Source organism: Equus quagga, chromosome 4, assembly GCF_021613505.1.
Source record: "Equus quagga isolate Etosha38 chromosome 4, UCLA_HA_Equagga_1.0, whole genome shotgun sequence".
In the NCBI taxonomy this organism is placed as follows: Eukaryota; Metazoa; Chordata; class Mammalia; order Perissodactyla; family Equidae; genus Equus; species Equus quagga.
The window spans coordinates 129,929-148,381 of record NC_060270.1 but is presented as its reverse complement, the minus strand read 5'-3'; the positions used below and the strand labels follow the sequence as shown (position 1 = coordinate 148,381).

General features: G+C 39.8%; 1 protein-coding gene across 2 annotated transcripts in view; it reads right to left on the bottom strand.

Moving 5' to 3' along the window:
* The window catches only part of ARL13B (ADP ribosylation factor like GTPase 13B), a 67,958-nt gene continuing 49,505 nt past the window's right edge, over positions 1-18,453 (bottom strand). For both annotated transcript variants that reach the window (XM_046658406.1, XM_046658407.1), the window contains 5 exons: positions 18,072-18,186; positions 14,190-14,409; positions 11,248-11,364; positions 9,968-10,036; positions 1-1,867 (listed from right to left, as the gene is read on the bottom strand). In XM_046658406.1, coding sequence (XP_046514362.1) covers positions 1,791-1,867; positions 9,968-10,036; positions 11,248-11,364; positions 14,190-14,409; positions 18,072-18,186 — 598 coding nt within the window. In that variant the 3' untranslated portion in view covers positions 1-1,790. The remainder of the gene's footprint in view (positions 1,868-9,967; positions 10,037-11,247; positions 11,365-14,189; positions 14,410-18,071; positions 18,187-18,453) is intronic.

The following is an 18,453-nucleotide window of genomic DNA, read 5'->3' as shown; positions in this document are numbered from 1 at the left end:
TATATTTAATTTCAAAATCATTTTTATTAAATGGACTCAGTAATTATTGTACACTGCAGTAATCACTGGTAGGAAAATAAATTTTAAAAACATATTTATTCTCAAACTAGATGAATATTAAAAAGATGGCAAAGTATGTTTAGTTTTTAAAAACATGAATAAATGTAAATGTTACAAAAGGAACCAACAAGATGTGCAAACAAGTTTATTCTCTAAAATCTAATTCAAAGTTTATACTCTGTCTCCTTGTATTGTTTTCCTTACATTTCAGCCAGCTATCAAACTTGATCTGAAGGACGGTGCTGTTACTCAGTGTGCTAGGTAGGTACATGTACAAAACCCCAAAAACCTGGAGTTTAATCAGTAGTAAGTGACCTGATTAATTAAAGTTCAACGAGTTAAAAAATGTGAATAAGATGTGATGCTCTGAAGTAAAATTCTAAAAGTAAACGATCACATTAAACTGCCTTGGACATACCTATCATGTTTCTGTCAGACACCTGTGTGAGTCTGTGGTCAGTACAAGTTACCAAACGACCAATTTTAACACGGTGATGGAAACCATACTGTTTATGATATTTTCTCCTTGATATAAATGTATGCTTTCATATAAATGAACATGAATCTATTACTCAAAATATATGTCTAAAAGTTTGTCTAAATGCCAGACGAGTACAGCATCCTGTAGATGCCATTCGTCAGTGCAAGAGAAGTAATACTTTATTTTGGAATTATTTCTTTATAAACGTAATTTTAAACAGACAGTTTTATTCTTACTGTAGTAACCAAGCATTTCCCAGTTATAAAACACAAGTCTCTGGACCTACAGAAGCTTTTCAGTCTTTTTGCCTTTAATTTCAAGGCACAAAAGAGTCAGAAAAACCTAAAGTCACTGCAGCTTCTGAGAGAACAAGGGGTGACAGGAGCACCTGGATCTAAAAGGCCCAACTTTAAAAGAAGCGTTTATTGGGACTTTTAATAAATTCTCACATAATATTTTTATTAATTTAGAGAGTATTTAGGTCAAAAGGTATTTCAAGTCTCTTTCATTTTTGGGATCATCACCAAAGAAAACAAACAAGAAGAGAAAAACTGAACTCTTTCCTTGGGTAGTGCTTTCAAATACCATAATTTGGTAGAATAAAGACCTGAGAATCTATTTTAAAAAGGTATTATTTTAAAATTAAGTCAAATTAGGATGTAGACTTCATGAAGAATACTATTATAAAACATACCTCAAACCATACAAATATATTGTTTGTATAGTTCATGTTTGTCAAGTAAATCAACCCCATTTTCCAGACACAATTTAAACAAAGCATCTATAGAAAAGTGCGCAGTCAATATCATAGTAATTAAAATTCTTAAACAAAGGTTTTAGAAAAATATAAAAAGTTAAAAATTTAGGTTATAAATTCCCAGGAGTCCCCCTTCCATGCACATGTATCTCACAAAAAACATTTCAGATACAGAAATAGAGGCTGTTAGACAGTAGGAGAGTGTGCAGGGCCACTGGCTCTTCTGAAGAGGTTTCCCTCAGGACAGTGCCCGAGGAGGATGCAGAACCAGAGTCAACGCAACTCTTGCTGGCCAATTCTCATCCCGTCTGCTGGTCATCTCGCTTCCTTTTTTAACCATGAAGAACACGGACAAGTCACCATCAGGCTGGTCGCCTCCTTGGAGCCGCTGTGGTCGTCTTGCCCGGGCGTCAGCCTTCAGGGTTTTCTTCCCTGAGGGGGAAGGTCCTCCAGCTCTTTAGGACAGTGGGAGAGCTCAGCCACGCGACCTGGTTATGAGATCACGTCGTGAGCATCACTGTTGGGTCTCTGTCGCACGGCCAGGGGAGGCAGCGGCTTCCCGTAGAAGTCTACATAAAGAATGGATACCAAAAATACAAAACAGTTATGGTAAATCAAGATTTTTGATAAAATTCATTATTTTCCAACCAACACCCTCAAAAGAGTAAGACACTGACTTGACATGTGAAGCAATGGGCGGGGAAAATAGAAAAACAATCAGAATCTAATAAAACTTGAATAAATTCAGAACACAACAACTACAGTAAACTCCTACTCTAGATTATCAATTAATCTCTACTTGATGTAATAAAAAGCTGCACCTAATGTATATGTTAGTACTTTTTATTCCAATTACATGTTCACATTAGAACAGGACAAATAACAAATATTCAAAATCTAGGAAGCCTGTTGCCAAAGCTCTGACGAGCCTGACAATCCGCATTCCTCCCCAACGGCTGTCACTTGTAGGTATTTGGGGTAACTAATTATCTTAGTGTTCTGGTAAGTAGGAATCTCTTACAATGATGCTTCAATATACTTCAGTGATTTGGGGTATATTTGATACAAAAAAGTCTATTTTGTACTTCATAATAAGTTCCTATTCCTTAATTATCATAAATTGGCATATAAATTTAACAGCACACATGGACCTTCAATAAGTAATTATTTTCTGGCCTGATAACTTAAAATTATTCTAGAAGCACAGGTATGCAGGCTCACTTGAAGTAAATACTGAGAACGCATTAGGGGCCTGTGTCCGGTCCTGCAGGTATGGAGCGTAGCCGAGCGCTCCGTGGTGCTGCTGCCTCAGGGTCGTTCGTCCAGTGAGTGGCCTGTGAGCGCCTGGAGCAGATGCAGCCCGTCATGCAGGCACGGCCCTGGAGGGCAGCCTGCAGAGTCACAGGACGTGTAAGTTGCTGACACGACTTCCCCAGGGGCCCTGGTGACCAACAGTCCCCCTTGCCTTCCAGGGCCTTCCCCTAGATGAGCCCTGTGGGGCTTACCAAAACTCCACTCTTTTGGGTTTGAATGAACCAATCTGGGCTTAGCCTGGGAACCCCAAAGCACTCGACCCACAGACCTAATAAAGCCGTCTTGAAACTCTGCCTGCACTCGATCTTGACCAGCCCCGCAGAGCTCGAGGCTGCCACGCACTTTCTCCAGGACCTGTGAGTAGTAAACGTCTCCATTTCAATCTCTGTTGTGGTCTTTTTGAACCGAGTCTTCCTGTCCAGCCCCCAGGAGCTCTATCAGCAAATGTTAATTGAACAAAGTCACAGCAGCATGCAAGGAGCTTGGAGTCCCCACTCCATCCTGACAAGAAGTAAAAAGCTGAGCAGACTGAAAAATCAACAACTTCTCTGGGACCCTATGAGGAGAGGACACAGGGCAGACTGCTGCCCTGAAGAATGGAGAGGCAGGCAGACGCATGGCGCCTCAGTTTACCCGAACAGGTGTTTGTGGATGGGACTGCCAGGGACCAGGGCTGCGGAGGAACCTGGACTATGGCTGACAACTGCTGGGGGCTCCGTGTGCACAAGCCTGAGAGTCAGAACGCCAGGTGGACTATGTCATTGGAGGACGCCCACAATATTGTCAGCTTGGTCTCCAGGAGCTCGAGCAGGTTCCTCCAGCTCCAGCAGGGGAGGGTAAGGGGACATTCGGAAATGCCACAGCAGCTCTTCTCCTGCACAAGGCCTGCCCTCAGGGGACATTGATTAGCTGGGACCTCACCTGCTGGGGACATTGGAGCCTCAGTGACCCGGGGAAGGAGAACACCAACTCCAGCCAGCTCTGGCCATCCTGTCCCACCCAACAGGGAGAAGGAAACTGAGAAACTCTTGTGAAGTTCACGGCCCAGAGGCACAGGCTCATGAGACTGGGCCCGACCACAGGATTACAGAAGGCTCCCGGCACTGAGGGCCTATGTATAGCAGGTCCTTTTACTGGGACATCACGTCAGGCCATCAAGAAAAAACTATAAGGCACACCAAAAGGCAAAAAACACAACAGGAAGAGAGAGAGAGCAAGCATCAGAACCAGACACGGCAGGGGTGTTGGAATGATCAGACTGGGAATTTAAGACAACTCTGATTACTATGCTAAGGGCTTTAACAGATAGAGTAGACAGCATGCAGTGTAGGCAGAGAGATGGAAATCCTAAAAGAGAACCAAAAAGAAACGCCAGAGGTGAAACACATGGTAACAGAAACGAAGAGTGCCTTTGACTGGACACAGCTGAGGAAAGAACCTCTGAGCTGGAGGGCACATCAACAGAAACCTCCAAAACTGAAAAGCAAAGAGAACAAAGACTGAAGAAAACAGAACAGAACATCAAAGACTGCGCGACAACTACAGAAGGTGTGATGTATGCATAATGGGAACAGCAGAAGCAGAGAGAAAGGACAGGGGCAGTATTTGAAGCCAAGACGACTGAGAATTTCCCCAAATTAATGTCAGACACCAGACCATAGATCTGGGAAACTCGAAGAACAGTGAGCAGGATAAATGCCCAAAAACCCACATCTAGCCATATCATTTTTGAATTACAGAAAATCAAAGAAAAGAAAAAATCTTGAAAGAAACCAGAGGCAAAAACACCTTCCCAATTGAGAAACAAAGATGAGAATTACACACCACTCCTCCTGAGAAAACACGCAGGCAAGAAGAGAGTGGAGTCAAATAGTTACAGTGTTGAGAGAAAAACCCCATGCACCGAGAATTCTGTACCATGCAAAGTTGTCCTTCAAAACTAAAGGCTAAAGAAAGAAAAAACTAAGGGAATTTGTTGCCAGTAGACCCGCCATACAAAATAAGATAAAAGGAGCTCTTTAGAGAGAAAGAAAATGATATAGGTCAGAAACTCTGATCTACATAAAGAAAGAAAAAACATGGAAGAAGAAATAAGTAAATGAAAATTTATTTTTCTTATTCTTAATTAACAGATAATTATTCAAAATACTAATAGCAATAATGTATTAGATTATGTATGCTTATGTATATATCTTATGTATGCATGAATATATACATATATGTGCCTACATGAAATGAATGACAACAAGGAAGGGGCAAGAGGAAGGAATTAGTTAGGATAATTTGGTTATTATAGGCACTTGCTCTACCCGTTAAGTTGTACAGTGTTATTTGAAAGTGGACGTGGATTAGTTATAAATGTGTTTTGCAAACTCTAGGGCAGCCACTAAAAAAAGTAAAAAGAAAAATATTAGTATAAGTGATAAGCTAATAAAGGAGAGAAAAATGGAATCATATAAAATGCTCAATTAAAACCACAAAAGGTGGGGCCGGTCCTATGGCCTAGTGGTTAAGTTCGCACTCTGCTTTAGTGGCCCAGGGTTTTGCCAGTTCGGATCCCGGGCGTGGACCCAGCACCGCTCATCAGGCCATGCTGAGGTGGCGTCCCACATAGCAGAGCCAGAAGGACCTACAACTAGAATAGACAGATATGTACTGGGGGGCTTTGGGGAGAAGAAGGGGAAAAAAAGAAGAAGATTGGCAACAGTTGTTAGCTCAGGTGTCAATCTAAAAAAAGAAAAAAACCCACAAAAGGCAGAAAAAGAGGGGAAGACAAAAATAGGAACAAAGAACAAGGGCAACAAAGAGAAGACAGCATTGGATAAAGTAGATATGAATCCAGCCACACCAACAATCGCTCTGAACACCCATGGTCCAAACGCAGCAATTAGCACTGTCAGACTGGATCAAAAAGCATGACCCAGCTGGATGCTGTCTACAGGAAAATCACTTTAAGTATAAAAGGTATTAGGAGAAAATGATTTTCAAGCAGCTATATTCAAAGCAACTACTAAGCTGCAATGATGCTTAATAAATCTAAATGTAATGGTGTAACATCATGAATTAAAGCCATGGGTTTCAAAGCTGGACAGACCTAAGTTCAAATCCTGATTCTGCCACTTACTAGCTGTGTGACCCTGGGGTGCAGGCTCCTCATGTACAAAATGGGATATCACTGCCTATCTTATAAGGCTGTGGGGAGAATTAAAATGAAATAATATAGCTAAAGTGCTTAGCAATATGCCAGGCACATGGTACATACCGTTATTACCATTGCTATAATTAAAATTGTAACAGAGACAATTATTTTGATAAATTTAAAGTATGCCTTTTCTAATTTCTTTTTTTTTTGAGGAAGATTAGCCCTGAGTTAACTACTGCCAATCCTCCTCTCTTTGCTGAGGAAGACTGGCCCTCAGCTAACATCCATGCCCATCTTCCTCTGCTTTATATGTGGGACACCTACCACAGCATGGCTTGCCAAGCGGTGCCATGTCCGCACCTGGGATCCGAACTGGCGAACCCCGCGGGCCACCGAGAAGTGGAACGTGTGAACTTAACCACTGTGCCACCAGGCTGGCCCTCTAATTTCTTGATTTCAAAATTAATGAGAATTTTCAACACACAACAGAACTCACAAACCGAAGTGAATATAGTTTCTAATATGTTTTACTTCTGGAATTTGAAAGCACCCTCCTAAAAAGATAAACCAAATACACACGGCAGGAAACATCCTTTTCCCTCCCAAGAAATTATCTTATTTCTGCAGTTGATTTTGTATTATTTCTTTGCCAGAAAATGAAATAATTCTATACAAATTAGGTTTCTTATTGCCTTAACTGTAGGAAATATAAGTCGATCTTAGTGCCCAACTGATATGACCAACATAATTGGTAACACACATTTTTATAAAGTGCTTCAAACTTTTTAACATGAAAAATTGAAGAGTAGTAAAACTATTTACAAAATTTTATCTTCACTCCTATTTTAAGATTTAAAAATATTCTTTAGGGGGCTGGCCCGGTGGCATAGTGGTTAAGTTTGCATGCTCGCTTCAGCAGCCTAGGGTTCGAGGGTTTGGATCCCAGGTGTGGACCTACACACCGCACATCAAGCCACGCTGTGGTGGCGTCCCACACACAAAACAGAGGAAGATTGGCAACAGGTATTAGCTCAGAGCCGATCTTCCTCAGCAAAAATAATAATAATATGTATTCTTTAGTTTGTGCACATGGTATTTTTGTCTAACAGAATCTTTGATTTATCCCTCATAATGCATGGTACATGGCATGCTGATGAAGTACGACTGGGAGTGTTTTCTGAAGGCAGCTGTCTCACCTGTTAGACTAAGAAAGCTGTACAGACAATAAATGCAATTAGAAAAGTTGACTCAAATTCCTGTCAAGTAAATGTCCATAATCAAAGACCCAGTAAGAATCTGCCTTAAAAATCCCAATCTGACCAGAACAAATTGTTTTCATCTCACAGAACTTTCAGTGCCAAACCAATTGCAGTTAGCCTTTAACTCCCTTCTCTAGTCCATCATGTATCTGTTTACTTACCATCAACCAAATGCAACGAAGCATGCACAAAGTCACGGGAAGGAAGAGAATGCAGCTATAAAATTGGCATCTCCCAGCATCTCAGATGAAGATCTCACAATAAACCCTAAAAACTAATGTCAGCTTTTTTACTAAAATTTTTAATTTATTATACGTACTTTCTTCCCCATTAATGAAAGCAGAGTTGATCGTACTTTTTTTTTTAACCCAGGTTAGATATATTTTGACTTGAAATTTATGGGAAAAAGGAATAAAGATATTTTAAAACTTGTGAAGTTAGTGTTTTCTTTTTTGCTCTGGGAAGCTAAATTTATTGATACATACTGAAAATTAACTTAAGTATTGGAATATGGTGGTCTTAAACTTAACTAATTTATTACAATTCTTTCCTAGGAGTTCTAATTAAAAAAACACAGGAAAGTAAGGAAAAAGAAAACAAAACACCTTCTTCTCAGTCCATTTCCAACTTCTTTTCCCACGTGCCCTGGACTGTAACGTCCCCGGGACGCTGCCATCAACTCTCTCCTCACTCTACACACGGTCCCTCGGACTCCCTCAGCTGCATTCCTTCAGCAAACAATCACGGAGCTTCCACCGCGGCTGAGCACCCCCACGCGCGCCGACAGCTGCTGGAAAAAGCCCCCTCCACAGCTCCCGCCGCCCTCTTCTCCCGAGCTCCAGGCCTTCCCTGGACTGGCAGACAGTCGTTTCCACACAGACAAGGCACAGACGCCTCCCAGCAGGTCCCCTTTCCCTCCTGTGCTCGCAGTCTTAGAGACAGCACCAACCTTCCAGCCCCGAGCCCAAGACCCTCTACTCCTCCCCTCAGCCCACATGCCCACTCCTCAACAGCACTGACTGCAATGGCTACACCCTGCTGGCATCCATTTCGCACCCTCCGTTCCAGCTTCCATGCCTCCGTTCTCACTCTGACCACTGCCACAGCCCCTAAGCGGGGTCCTCGCCTCAGGCGTGGCACCGTCAAGTCTGCACCTTGCATTCCTAGACAGCACATCAGTGGCACGTCCCCGGCTGACAGCGGGAAGCTCAGGGCAGATGCAGTCATCCTGATGCACGCGGCCCTGGGCGCAGGTGCAGCTCCAGCCCCCTCTCGAACCCCCACCTCCTCACCCACCCTACGCACGTGGCCCGAAGCTCCGTTTTCCGAACACCAATGTCCCTTCCCACCTCCCCACCTGCGAAGAGTCTGTCTCCTGTGCGCAGCGACCCCCTCAGCCCTCAGAGCCGCACCGACGCTTCGGCAGGCCGCGCCCCAGTGTGTGCTCCACGCCCCAGGCCCGCACCACCCCGCCGACCACCGCGCCCCACACGCGGAAGCACTGTCTGCCCTGTGAGACTAGAATCCCCAGAAGGCAGAATTCATGTCTCGCTTATCTTCGCGTCACCGTGCTGTCAAATACACAATAGCTGCTTGTTGGATGCCTAACTTAGAGAAAAAATACCTGTCAAATGAGAAATGAGCATTTTTGTATATATACGTGTATGTATACACAAAAATAAATACACACATCTAGTGACATTATCTGATTTTTTCTAACAACACAGTGACTATTTAAACTGATAATATTTTCCAACATACATAATATCAGAAAATAATAAAACAGGAACTAACCGATTATAGTCAATAAAACGTCATGAAGTCCTGCAAAGATGTGATTTCATTCTAATTCTGATATAGTCTAAGGACAGATTTTTCTGTCTTTAGAACTGAAAAAAAAACTTTAATTTTCATTAATGATTATGAAGAAATATTTCATGACTGACTTACAGTATTCTAAAAAAGAAAATAGCACACTTATACTTACATACTTTTTGAATAAAAATATTTTATACAGTTTGATATAATTTCAAATTATATAGGAAGGCTTTTCCAAAGATTAAACTTGTTTTTTTTTCTAGTAAATGAGTCTCCTTAGGAAACTAAGTTCTAGATTATGTAAACAGAGCCATCAAAAATGGAACCAGATGTTCTTGATGGAGAAGTTTATTGAGCTACAATATATACACAATCATCCTTCTGCATTCTAGAAATACTTTACTGAGAGAATTGGGCTGATGGTCCGAAGTCAGCCCTCTGCCTCCCGGATGAGGGAGCTCTCTCCCCATCGTCCTTTCTCTGGTTCCCAGCTGTGGGCTTCCACTGCTATATACTGGCGGGACTAGACCTTAAGTTAACTTCGTCCAAAGAAAACTGTTTTCTTGAGTCAATAAAGCCTTTAGTAACTTTCTTTCTACTTGGCTGAACTTTTTGGTTTATTGATTTGGTCTCTGATTCTACAAATTGTGTTGATCTTGACTTCGTTTTAATATTCAGCAGCTGGGCATCTTATCAGAAGAGGAGAAAGAACAGTATGTGGTATTATCATTGAGAATATTGAGCATATATATGACAATGCAGTTTCTAACAATAATTATAACTGCACTGTCTCATATTTAATTTAAATTGCTTTAAAACCTTTCCCTTTTCATAACCATTTACATAAATATATAATAGATAAACACAAGCTATGATTATTTTCACCCCTGTATTCTAAGGTATATAGAATTATACCTTTATATATATTCTAAGGTATATATAATTATACCAAATTATATAGAGGCAAAGGGCATTTAAGAATAAAAAATTAAATAAAATGGAAAAATTTGTGTATAATGAAAGGGATGGCTGTGGATTTGAAAGGCCTCCAAAAATAAAAGTTTGTTGAAGTAATGAGGTAAATAAAAGTGGATGCAACGTGCATAGGTATCTGAACACTGATCCTTTTGCGTTACCGTTATGACGTGTTTCACCAAGAAGCTGGAGTTTTGGAAGTCTAGTGACTTTGGGGGTTCCCCAGCCAACTAAAGAAAAAGAAAAACATTTTAAAACACTTTAAAAAATGTCTCTTTGGGTCTGTTGAGAGGATTCCTCCCCAGCAAGTGTACGTAACATTTGATGTCAATTCATATGCTCTACTGAACGACACAGGACTGAATAGCTATAAACCCATCATAAATGACTTCTGTTTAAAAATGCAACTACAGGCTGGTAACATCTGCTTTAAGTTTTGATTTACCTTAAGTTAAAAATATAAGCATCTTCACCATCATAAATAACCTTGGGCTACTAACCCCCAGCAGAAGCTAAAAGAAACGCTCCCTTATTAAATGGAATACTAGAACTGAATCTTCAATAATTCGCAAAGGAAAACGTTACTGTCTAAAGCCTTCTGGCAGGGCTGAAGGGCACTACAAACACGAGCATTTAGGTGCTCACTGAGCACCTGCAGCACATGCAGGGCTGTGCCTAGTGCTGAAGATCACTCACAGCCACTACGCGGTGTGCCCGTCCCAGTGCTGTACATGCAACACTCCACTAGTCCTCACAAGAACCTAACGGGTCGGTACACATGTTGGAAATATAATGGGAAAATTCACACATCTTGGTTTCAAATGTTAACTTTCAGGATGAAAGATCCAACATTTTAAAAGCTCATATTAGGGGCTGGCCCTGTGGCCAAGTGGTTAAGTTCGCGTGCTCGGCTTCCACAGCCCAGGGTTTCAGTGATTGGGAACCTGGGCATGGACGTGGCATGCTCATCAGGCCATGCTGAGGTGGCGTGAGGTGGCCACAACTAGAAGGACATACAACTAGAATATACAACTATGTACTGGGGGGCTTTGGAGAGAAGGAGAAATAAAAAATAATTCGAATCTTAAAAAAAAAAGCTCATATTAGCTATCCACTCATTAAACTTAAATTCCTTTTAGCAATCTGGGTACCGACATTTCAAATAGGACCTGAATTCATTCTAGAAAGTGCTTGGGTAAGATTTTCTTATTAATTTTTCCTTATTTTCTAAATTTTATAAAGCAATTTTTCTGATTAAAAAAAGCAATGGATACTTATGTAAATAAATTTTGAACGAAGCAGACAGAGCAAAGAATTCTATCTTTTCTACAAATTCACAGGATAATGAATATATCTAATAAAAACCACACGATTTCTTTTTTCTTTCTCTTCACTGTTTAAAGCAGTATTTCTAGTTCAGTCCCAATAGCAGTTTACTCACCAGGAGGAGGAGGTGGGGGTGGCGTTGGACTCTTAGGAGCAGACTCATCAGTACTAACAGGTTCTACACGGTGACTCCTTTTTATTCTTAGTTTCTTAGTTTTCTTTTTACCATTGTCTACAAGAATATAACACAGAACTTTACACCTTTGGGAAAAAGTAAACTTCTACAATAAAAAATAAAGAACAGAACTAGAATATTGATACTATTATTACCACAGAAATATATCTTAAATTCAACTTAGGAAATCGTTACCAATAACAAAATGTGAACTTGCTTTTACTAAGAGTAAATTTTTTAAATGATTACTTATTGAATGAATGATTAATGAATATGATATGAACAGCAAAAAGTCTATATTTTAAGTTCAATGAAAGGTTATTCAGAATACAAAAAAAATGCATAGTTCTAAAAGTAACTTAGATTTTTTCCAAATGTCATATTAAGTATAACTGTAATTGCAGAGATTTCCGTGAAACTCAGCTCAGCATGGAGAAAGAGAAGGGGTGTTGATTTGTCTCAGTACGACATACAGAATGATTCTAGGTATAAACTGTCCCAAAATAATCCTTTGAAATGTGAAAAATGACCCCAATCAAATCTAAACACATTACCTATTAGAATAACCCCCAAACAAGGTATGCTCAATATAAACATATGTAACTAAAATCACATTAGACCTTGCAGAATTGAATTTGTGTTACTTCTAAAAATAACTATTTACAGATTCTCACTTAAGCACATATAAACATCTTAAGGACATCTATGTTGTTACATGTAAACTTTAACAGTGTAAACCAGGATAGCAAGTAGTTAAATAGCCAAAGATCAAAGTTACTGAGATATTTTTTTTTTCTTTTCTTTCTTTCTTTTTTTTTTGGTGAGGAAGATTCACCCTGAGCTAACATCTGTTGCCAGTTTTTCTCTGTTTGCTTGAGGAAGATTGCCCCTGAGCTAACATCTGTGCCAATCTTGTTCTATTTTGTATGTGGGATGCTGCCATAGCATGGCTTGATGAGCAGTGTGTAGGTCCAAACTGGGGATCCAAACCTGTGAAGCCCAGGCCACAGAGGGGAGTCCATGAACTTAAACCACTACACCCCCGGGCCAGCCCCATGATATAGTTCAATCCTAAACTGTTAAATTTATATATATGTAATACATTTTCTAAAATGGGAATTATCTGTTACATAAGAAATAGCCAACATCTAGGAAACCTACAAAACAATGAGAAATAGAAACATATTTAGAAATGTTATTTTTCTAAATAAATTAGTATCATCTGAGACATTTTACCCCAGAGGGAAACAAAGACATCTTTTGACAATTAAAGCTGTCAGCTTTATGGTTGGGAGACAGGAAGGAGCCTCCAGAACCATGTGGTCTTTTACAAAAGGCGAGCTCAGGGTCATGGAAGAGCAGAGGACAGAGCAGAGGGTCTGGAGTGGGTTTCAGCACAGCCACAGATGAGACATATGCTCTTAAGTAACTCAACCTCTCTGAGTGCCCGGTCTTCTCCTCTATGTAGTGGGCATAACAGACCCTAGGATTGCTATGTGCAATGACATACTACACCTGAAACCACCTTCTAAAGTGTACAATATGATCTCAATTATTATTATTTTTATAGTTATATGACTGTCTATCTTAGATCTTCCTGTGCTAAACTTTTAAATCATTTGCCAAATCATTTTGCTCTCTAAGTATGTATCAGTGTGAGAATGAGCTCTTTCAACATATTGAGAGGCAACTTTGAGTCTACTTTCTAACTCCGTTGACAGAGTTGTATGCACATGGATACGGCTGCCCTAACTTCCCAACTTACAGAAAGGATAATTTCAAAATCTAACTATTTTATTGTTGTTGTTGTTGTTGTTGTTGAGAAAGACTGGCCCTGAACTGACATCTTTTGCCAATCCTCCTCTTTTTGCTTGAGGAAGACGGTCCTTGAGCTCACATCTGTGCCAGTCTTCCTCTACTCTGTATGTGGGACACCAGCACAGCACGGCTCGATGAACAGTGTGTAGGTCCAAACCGGGGATCTGAACCGACAAACCCTGGGCCACCAAAGCAGAGCACGTGAACTTAACCACTACACCACGGGGCCAGCCCTAAATATAACTATTTTTTTACAGTAAAACATCCACATTAGCTAGTCTGCCCCTCAGGGATTGACAGCTCATTTTCATAAACTCTTTGATGCTGTACAGAAATCCTTATACACAAGGAACCACTGGGCATCTCCCACATGGGTTTTATTGTAAATGACCCTAAAAGCCCCATGAAAAAGATGATGCTAATCCCCCTTTCAGAGACAAGGAACTAAGACTGAGCAAACGCACAGCAGAAAGGAAAATCAGGGTTCTACCCCACGCTGTCTGATTCCAAACACAGGCTGTCTCTCTGTGACACAAAAAGACACAAACTTCCTGTTGAATCACATAATCAGTTAGCAACAGAAAAGAATAATGGACTGAAAATTTTGCATGATACTAAAGAGGAAAATGTCTACTTGATAAGGCATTAAAAATGTTTAACTGATTATGTCTGCATCCTACAGAAATAGCAAGTCAATAAAGGAAATGATGCTGATTGTAGCATTATGAAGCTTAAAGAAAACCAAAAAACAAAACAAAAACAAAAAGCCTTAAAAGGTATCAAATACATTCTGGGAGTCCTGGCGCTATGCTATATTCCAAATTTATAAAAGTGAAATTGAAAATGGAATTTTCTGCTGAAATTCTTTTAAGGCATCAAGAATAAAAACATAAGTTAGCAAAGTGACCAATGAGTAAGTATAAACCATGACAAATACTGCATTTGGAGACAAAAAAATATTACAGTACATGTTTTGTGAAACTAATCATGACACATGAAAGGAGTGTAGCTAAGTTTTACGTGTGACCTCTATGTATGCGTATTCAAGTGACAAGACTTATCACCTGATTCTGACGACGGCTGGTCTGTCTCATCTTCATTCTCCAGCGGCTGGGTTAGTGCCTCCTGATAGTTTTCTACTAGTCCAAACTCACTGTTTCTTTGGCTGCTGTTGCTGATCTGGCTCTGCGTCTCTATTTGCTCATGATCCATTTTATGTTTCAGGGAGCAGCCATCATTGTCTTTCTCCATATTTTGCCTCTTTTTTTCAAGCTTTTTTTCATTCTAACAAAAATGAAATACATAGTCTTTAATATAATGGTGGTATCTAAGATAGTTTTAAGGGAGAAATCAAATAATCCAAGAACATTCTGTAATTTCAGGGCACTGTGATATTTCTACTAAAAGATTAATTTGTTGAATATATCATTAAAACATGTTAATTGCCAAACATTCAGAAAACATAGATATATAAAGAAAGAAAACAAACATTCTCAGTAATTCCACAGTCTAGAGATGGGTGTTGTTTGGTGTATAACCTCTAAGAGGTACCCCCTCCATGCAAACAGACACCACCCACAAACGGACACAAACGTGACTGTCTCTCTCGATATACATATTTTTGTTCTTGTGGGGTTTGGGGTTTTTTGTTTTTTGTTTCTGAGGAAGATTCACCCCCAGCTCACATCTGTGCCCATCTTCCTCTATTTTTAGTATGTGGGCTGCCAGCACAGCATGGCCGCTGACAGAGTGGTATGGTTCTGTGCCTGGGAACCGAACCCCAGCCACCGAGGCAGAGCGTGCCAAACTTAACCACTAGGCCACCGGGGCTGGCCCTCTGTATTTGTTTTTTCAGTGAAAAGAATTGAAGGTTTTCTTTCAGAATGTATATTTCTTTCCTTGTCAATGAATACATGAAGTGCTCAGAACAGTGGGTGACACACAGTAAAGTGCCGGCTACACAGGTGTCTATGACACAATATGCATTAGCTACGATTACTGTCACCAGTTACATGATCATCTTGAACTGTTACACCATAGCTTATTGGACCAATTCCCAATCAATGGATAAAGAAGCTATTTTCAATTTTTCACTATTATCAGAAGTACAATTATTGAATAAGTTCTATAAAATAAATTCCCAATGGAACTGTTGAATTAACAGGTAAGCACATTTTAAAATGTGACATACTGCAAACTTCCCTTCAGAAGAACTAGAGTCAATTCACACCCCCAGCAAGGGGCTGGGGGAGTGACGTTTCCCTGCTGTTTTCAACGCTCCATGTCACCTTCAATCTTTCATATCTCCGCCAAATAAATACTTTTAAATCAAATTAAACCAACACTGAGGTAAGTTATTATTTTTTTTTAAAGATTTTATTTTTTCCCTTTTTCTCCCCAAAGCCCCCCAGTACATAGTTGTATATTCTTAGTTGTGGGTCCTTCTAGTTGTGGCATGTGGGACGCTGCCTCAGCGTGGTTTGATGAGCAGTGCCATGTCCGCGCCCAGGATTCAAACCGATGAAACACTGGGCTGCCTGCAGCAGAGCACGGGAACTTAACCACTCGGCCACGGGGCCGGCCCTGAGGTAAGTTATTTTTTTATGACCAGGGAAGATGAACTATTAAATACTCATATTGCCATTTTTATTTCTCTTTAGGGAACTACCCATGGTATCCTAATACCCATTTTTCTATTAGATACTCATTATTTTCATAGTTTTAAATTCCATAGTTTCACATTTTCATAGTTTTCATTATTTTCATAATTTTTAAGGGTTCTTTTTTTGTCCTATGTGTCTCAAATATTTTTCATTAGGGTTTGATTTTTTTTTGCCTTTAACTTTTTTTTTTTTAAAGATTGGCACCTGAGCTAACAACTGTTGCCAATCTCCTTTTGTTTTTTCTTCTTTATCTCCCCAAAGCCCCCCAGTACATAGGTGTGTATTTTTAGTTGTGGGTCCTTCTAGCTGTGGGATGTGGGATACTGCCTTAGCATGGCCTGACGGGCGGTGCCATGTCCGAGTCCAGGATCCGAACCAGCGAAACCCTGGGCTGCGGCAGCGGAGCGCGTGAACTTAACCACTCAGCCAGGGGGCCAGCCCCCAGCCTTTAACCTTTTGAACAGCTCTTTAAAAACTGAATATAATAAAGATCTCTCTATTCTTCACTTTAGGGTTTGTGGCTTGATTGTCCTGCTTTGGAACATTTTCCTCCTTCAAGTATATACAAATTTTAACCATATTACATGCTAATATTTTTAAAGCTTCTTTTCTTATACATTTAAGTCTTCTGGAATTTAATTTTGTATACAGCACTCAATAATTTTACTTTTTTACAAATGTTTCTTCCATTGTTCCAACATCCTTTTCTCCCAAACTTGAAATGTCAATTTATCTCATACAAAGTTAGGTTTTTACTATTTGTTCCTGGATCTGTCTATTCTGGAACCAATACCTCACCATTTTTATTATCTGTGGTAAAATCAAAGAAATGTAAGATGCTTCTCTAAAAGGCAAACATTTCAAAGGAGAAATTTTGTGGAAAAAGGAAAATCTGCTTGGTAAAAAGAAGACTACAGGCAACCTGTTTCACTTCTTTACTGACCATCTTGTTAAAATTATAGTAGCTTAAAAGCGTAGTAATTGTACTTTCCCCATGCCACTAATTAATTCAGGGACTTTCCATATAAGGTACACCATACTGTACACCAGGACTGTGCACATCTTCACATGGTGAACAACACAAGGTTGGCAGAAGCAGCGAAGCCTTCTAAGTAGTTCACAGCCCGGCACTATAAAACCATCAGTCCTATTACAAGTCAGCTTTATTACACAGATAGAGTCAATTAATGTTTCAAGGTGAAAAGCCAAACTTGATTTCCTTCTTCTCTACCAATATTTTTAGAAAAACATAAAACAAAACTTGACAAACAATATTTAACAGGATGGAGACAAAACAACAGCTCAAGTTATTAAGACGGCTTTACTGTACTTAGAAAAGCATACACTTAAGGTAAATGCAGTGAGCTTAATAAAAAGATTAACTACAATTAACCTTCTGGTATCTAAGCAACTAAGACCAAATATCTCATATTACCAATTATTTTGGAAAATAAATACCAAAACTACCAAACTACCTTCTTACCTGAGGAGCTCCTCCCTCCTTGCAGCAGCCCCAAAGAAGGAATCACACACCTTTCCAGACAAGCCCCCAGCAGAGGAGGCAGGGGCAGCAGAGAGGGAGGGACCAGCAAGCCAGCTGCCAGTTAAGCTCTGAGCCAATGGGAGGAGGTTTAGGGAGCTCTGCTTCTGAGGAGGCCCGCCGCCCTGAGGGCAATTACAGCAGTGCCAGTGCAAACTCTTGACATCACTCCAAAGGAAAGCAGACCCACACACACAACCCTCACTTCCTCGTGACTATGACTACAAATTAACTGTAAAAACTTCTGACTGTTAAACAATATTCAGATGTAGGATAATCTATTATAGTTTCAAACATCCTTAAGTATCATGGGAAAACAATTAGAAAATCATTTACATACTCTAATGCATCATAAGCATCTAAATATTACTGTAAAGGGATAGTAACAGCAATACAGAGATGAAAACAGTGTAAGTAAATACATTACTATCATGTGAAATAGAAGACAAAAAAGATTTATCAGGACAGTAACTATGATAGCTGCTACATTCAGTCTTCATTTTCATTCTCAGTTAATTCTGAAGTCATCTTTCCTCTTTTTACTAGACCAAAGGGTAAATTCGAGAAGGAAGAAAAAAAAGCAAACTTTTAACCCATCTCTCCCATTTCACTTCTTTTGGAAATAATCAATCTCTGGTGAAACACTTCTATCTCCCTTCCTCCTTTCCCAACTCCCCACCTCCGCTCTCAACCTCCAACTTTACAACTTAAGATAGAAAAATTACATTTGCCACCATCCGTACCTCAATGATTACAGACGCTATGGGCTGGAAAGGATTAACAATAACAGGTTCTGGGTCCAAGTCAGCCAGACCACTGGTTCCATCAAGTTCAGCCTCTTCTCGCTCTCTTTGTTCTCTATTGTTTGAGGGAAAAAATTTGGAATTCCTTTTAAGAAAATGCTGAACCATGTTTAAGAACACTTGCAATAAGTTTAAGACTATTAAATTTAGTAATTTAAACCTCTGGACATGACTTTGAATTACTGAGAGATTTTCAGAAATCCTTTTGAAGGTAATAGGCCTCTACCCCCATGTAAAAATTCATCATTTGCAAATGCCAACAAAAATGACATTTCCATGACTGACTTCTTAATGTCAATGGTGCATATTAACTACTTTTCTA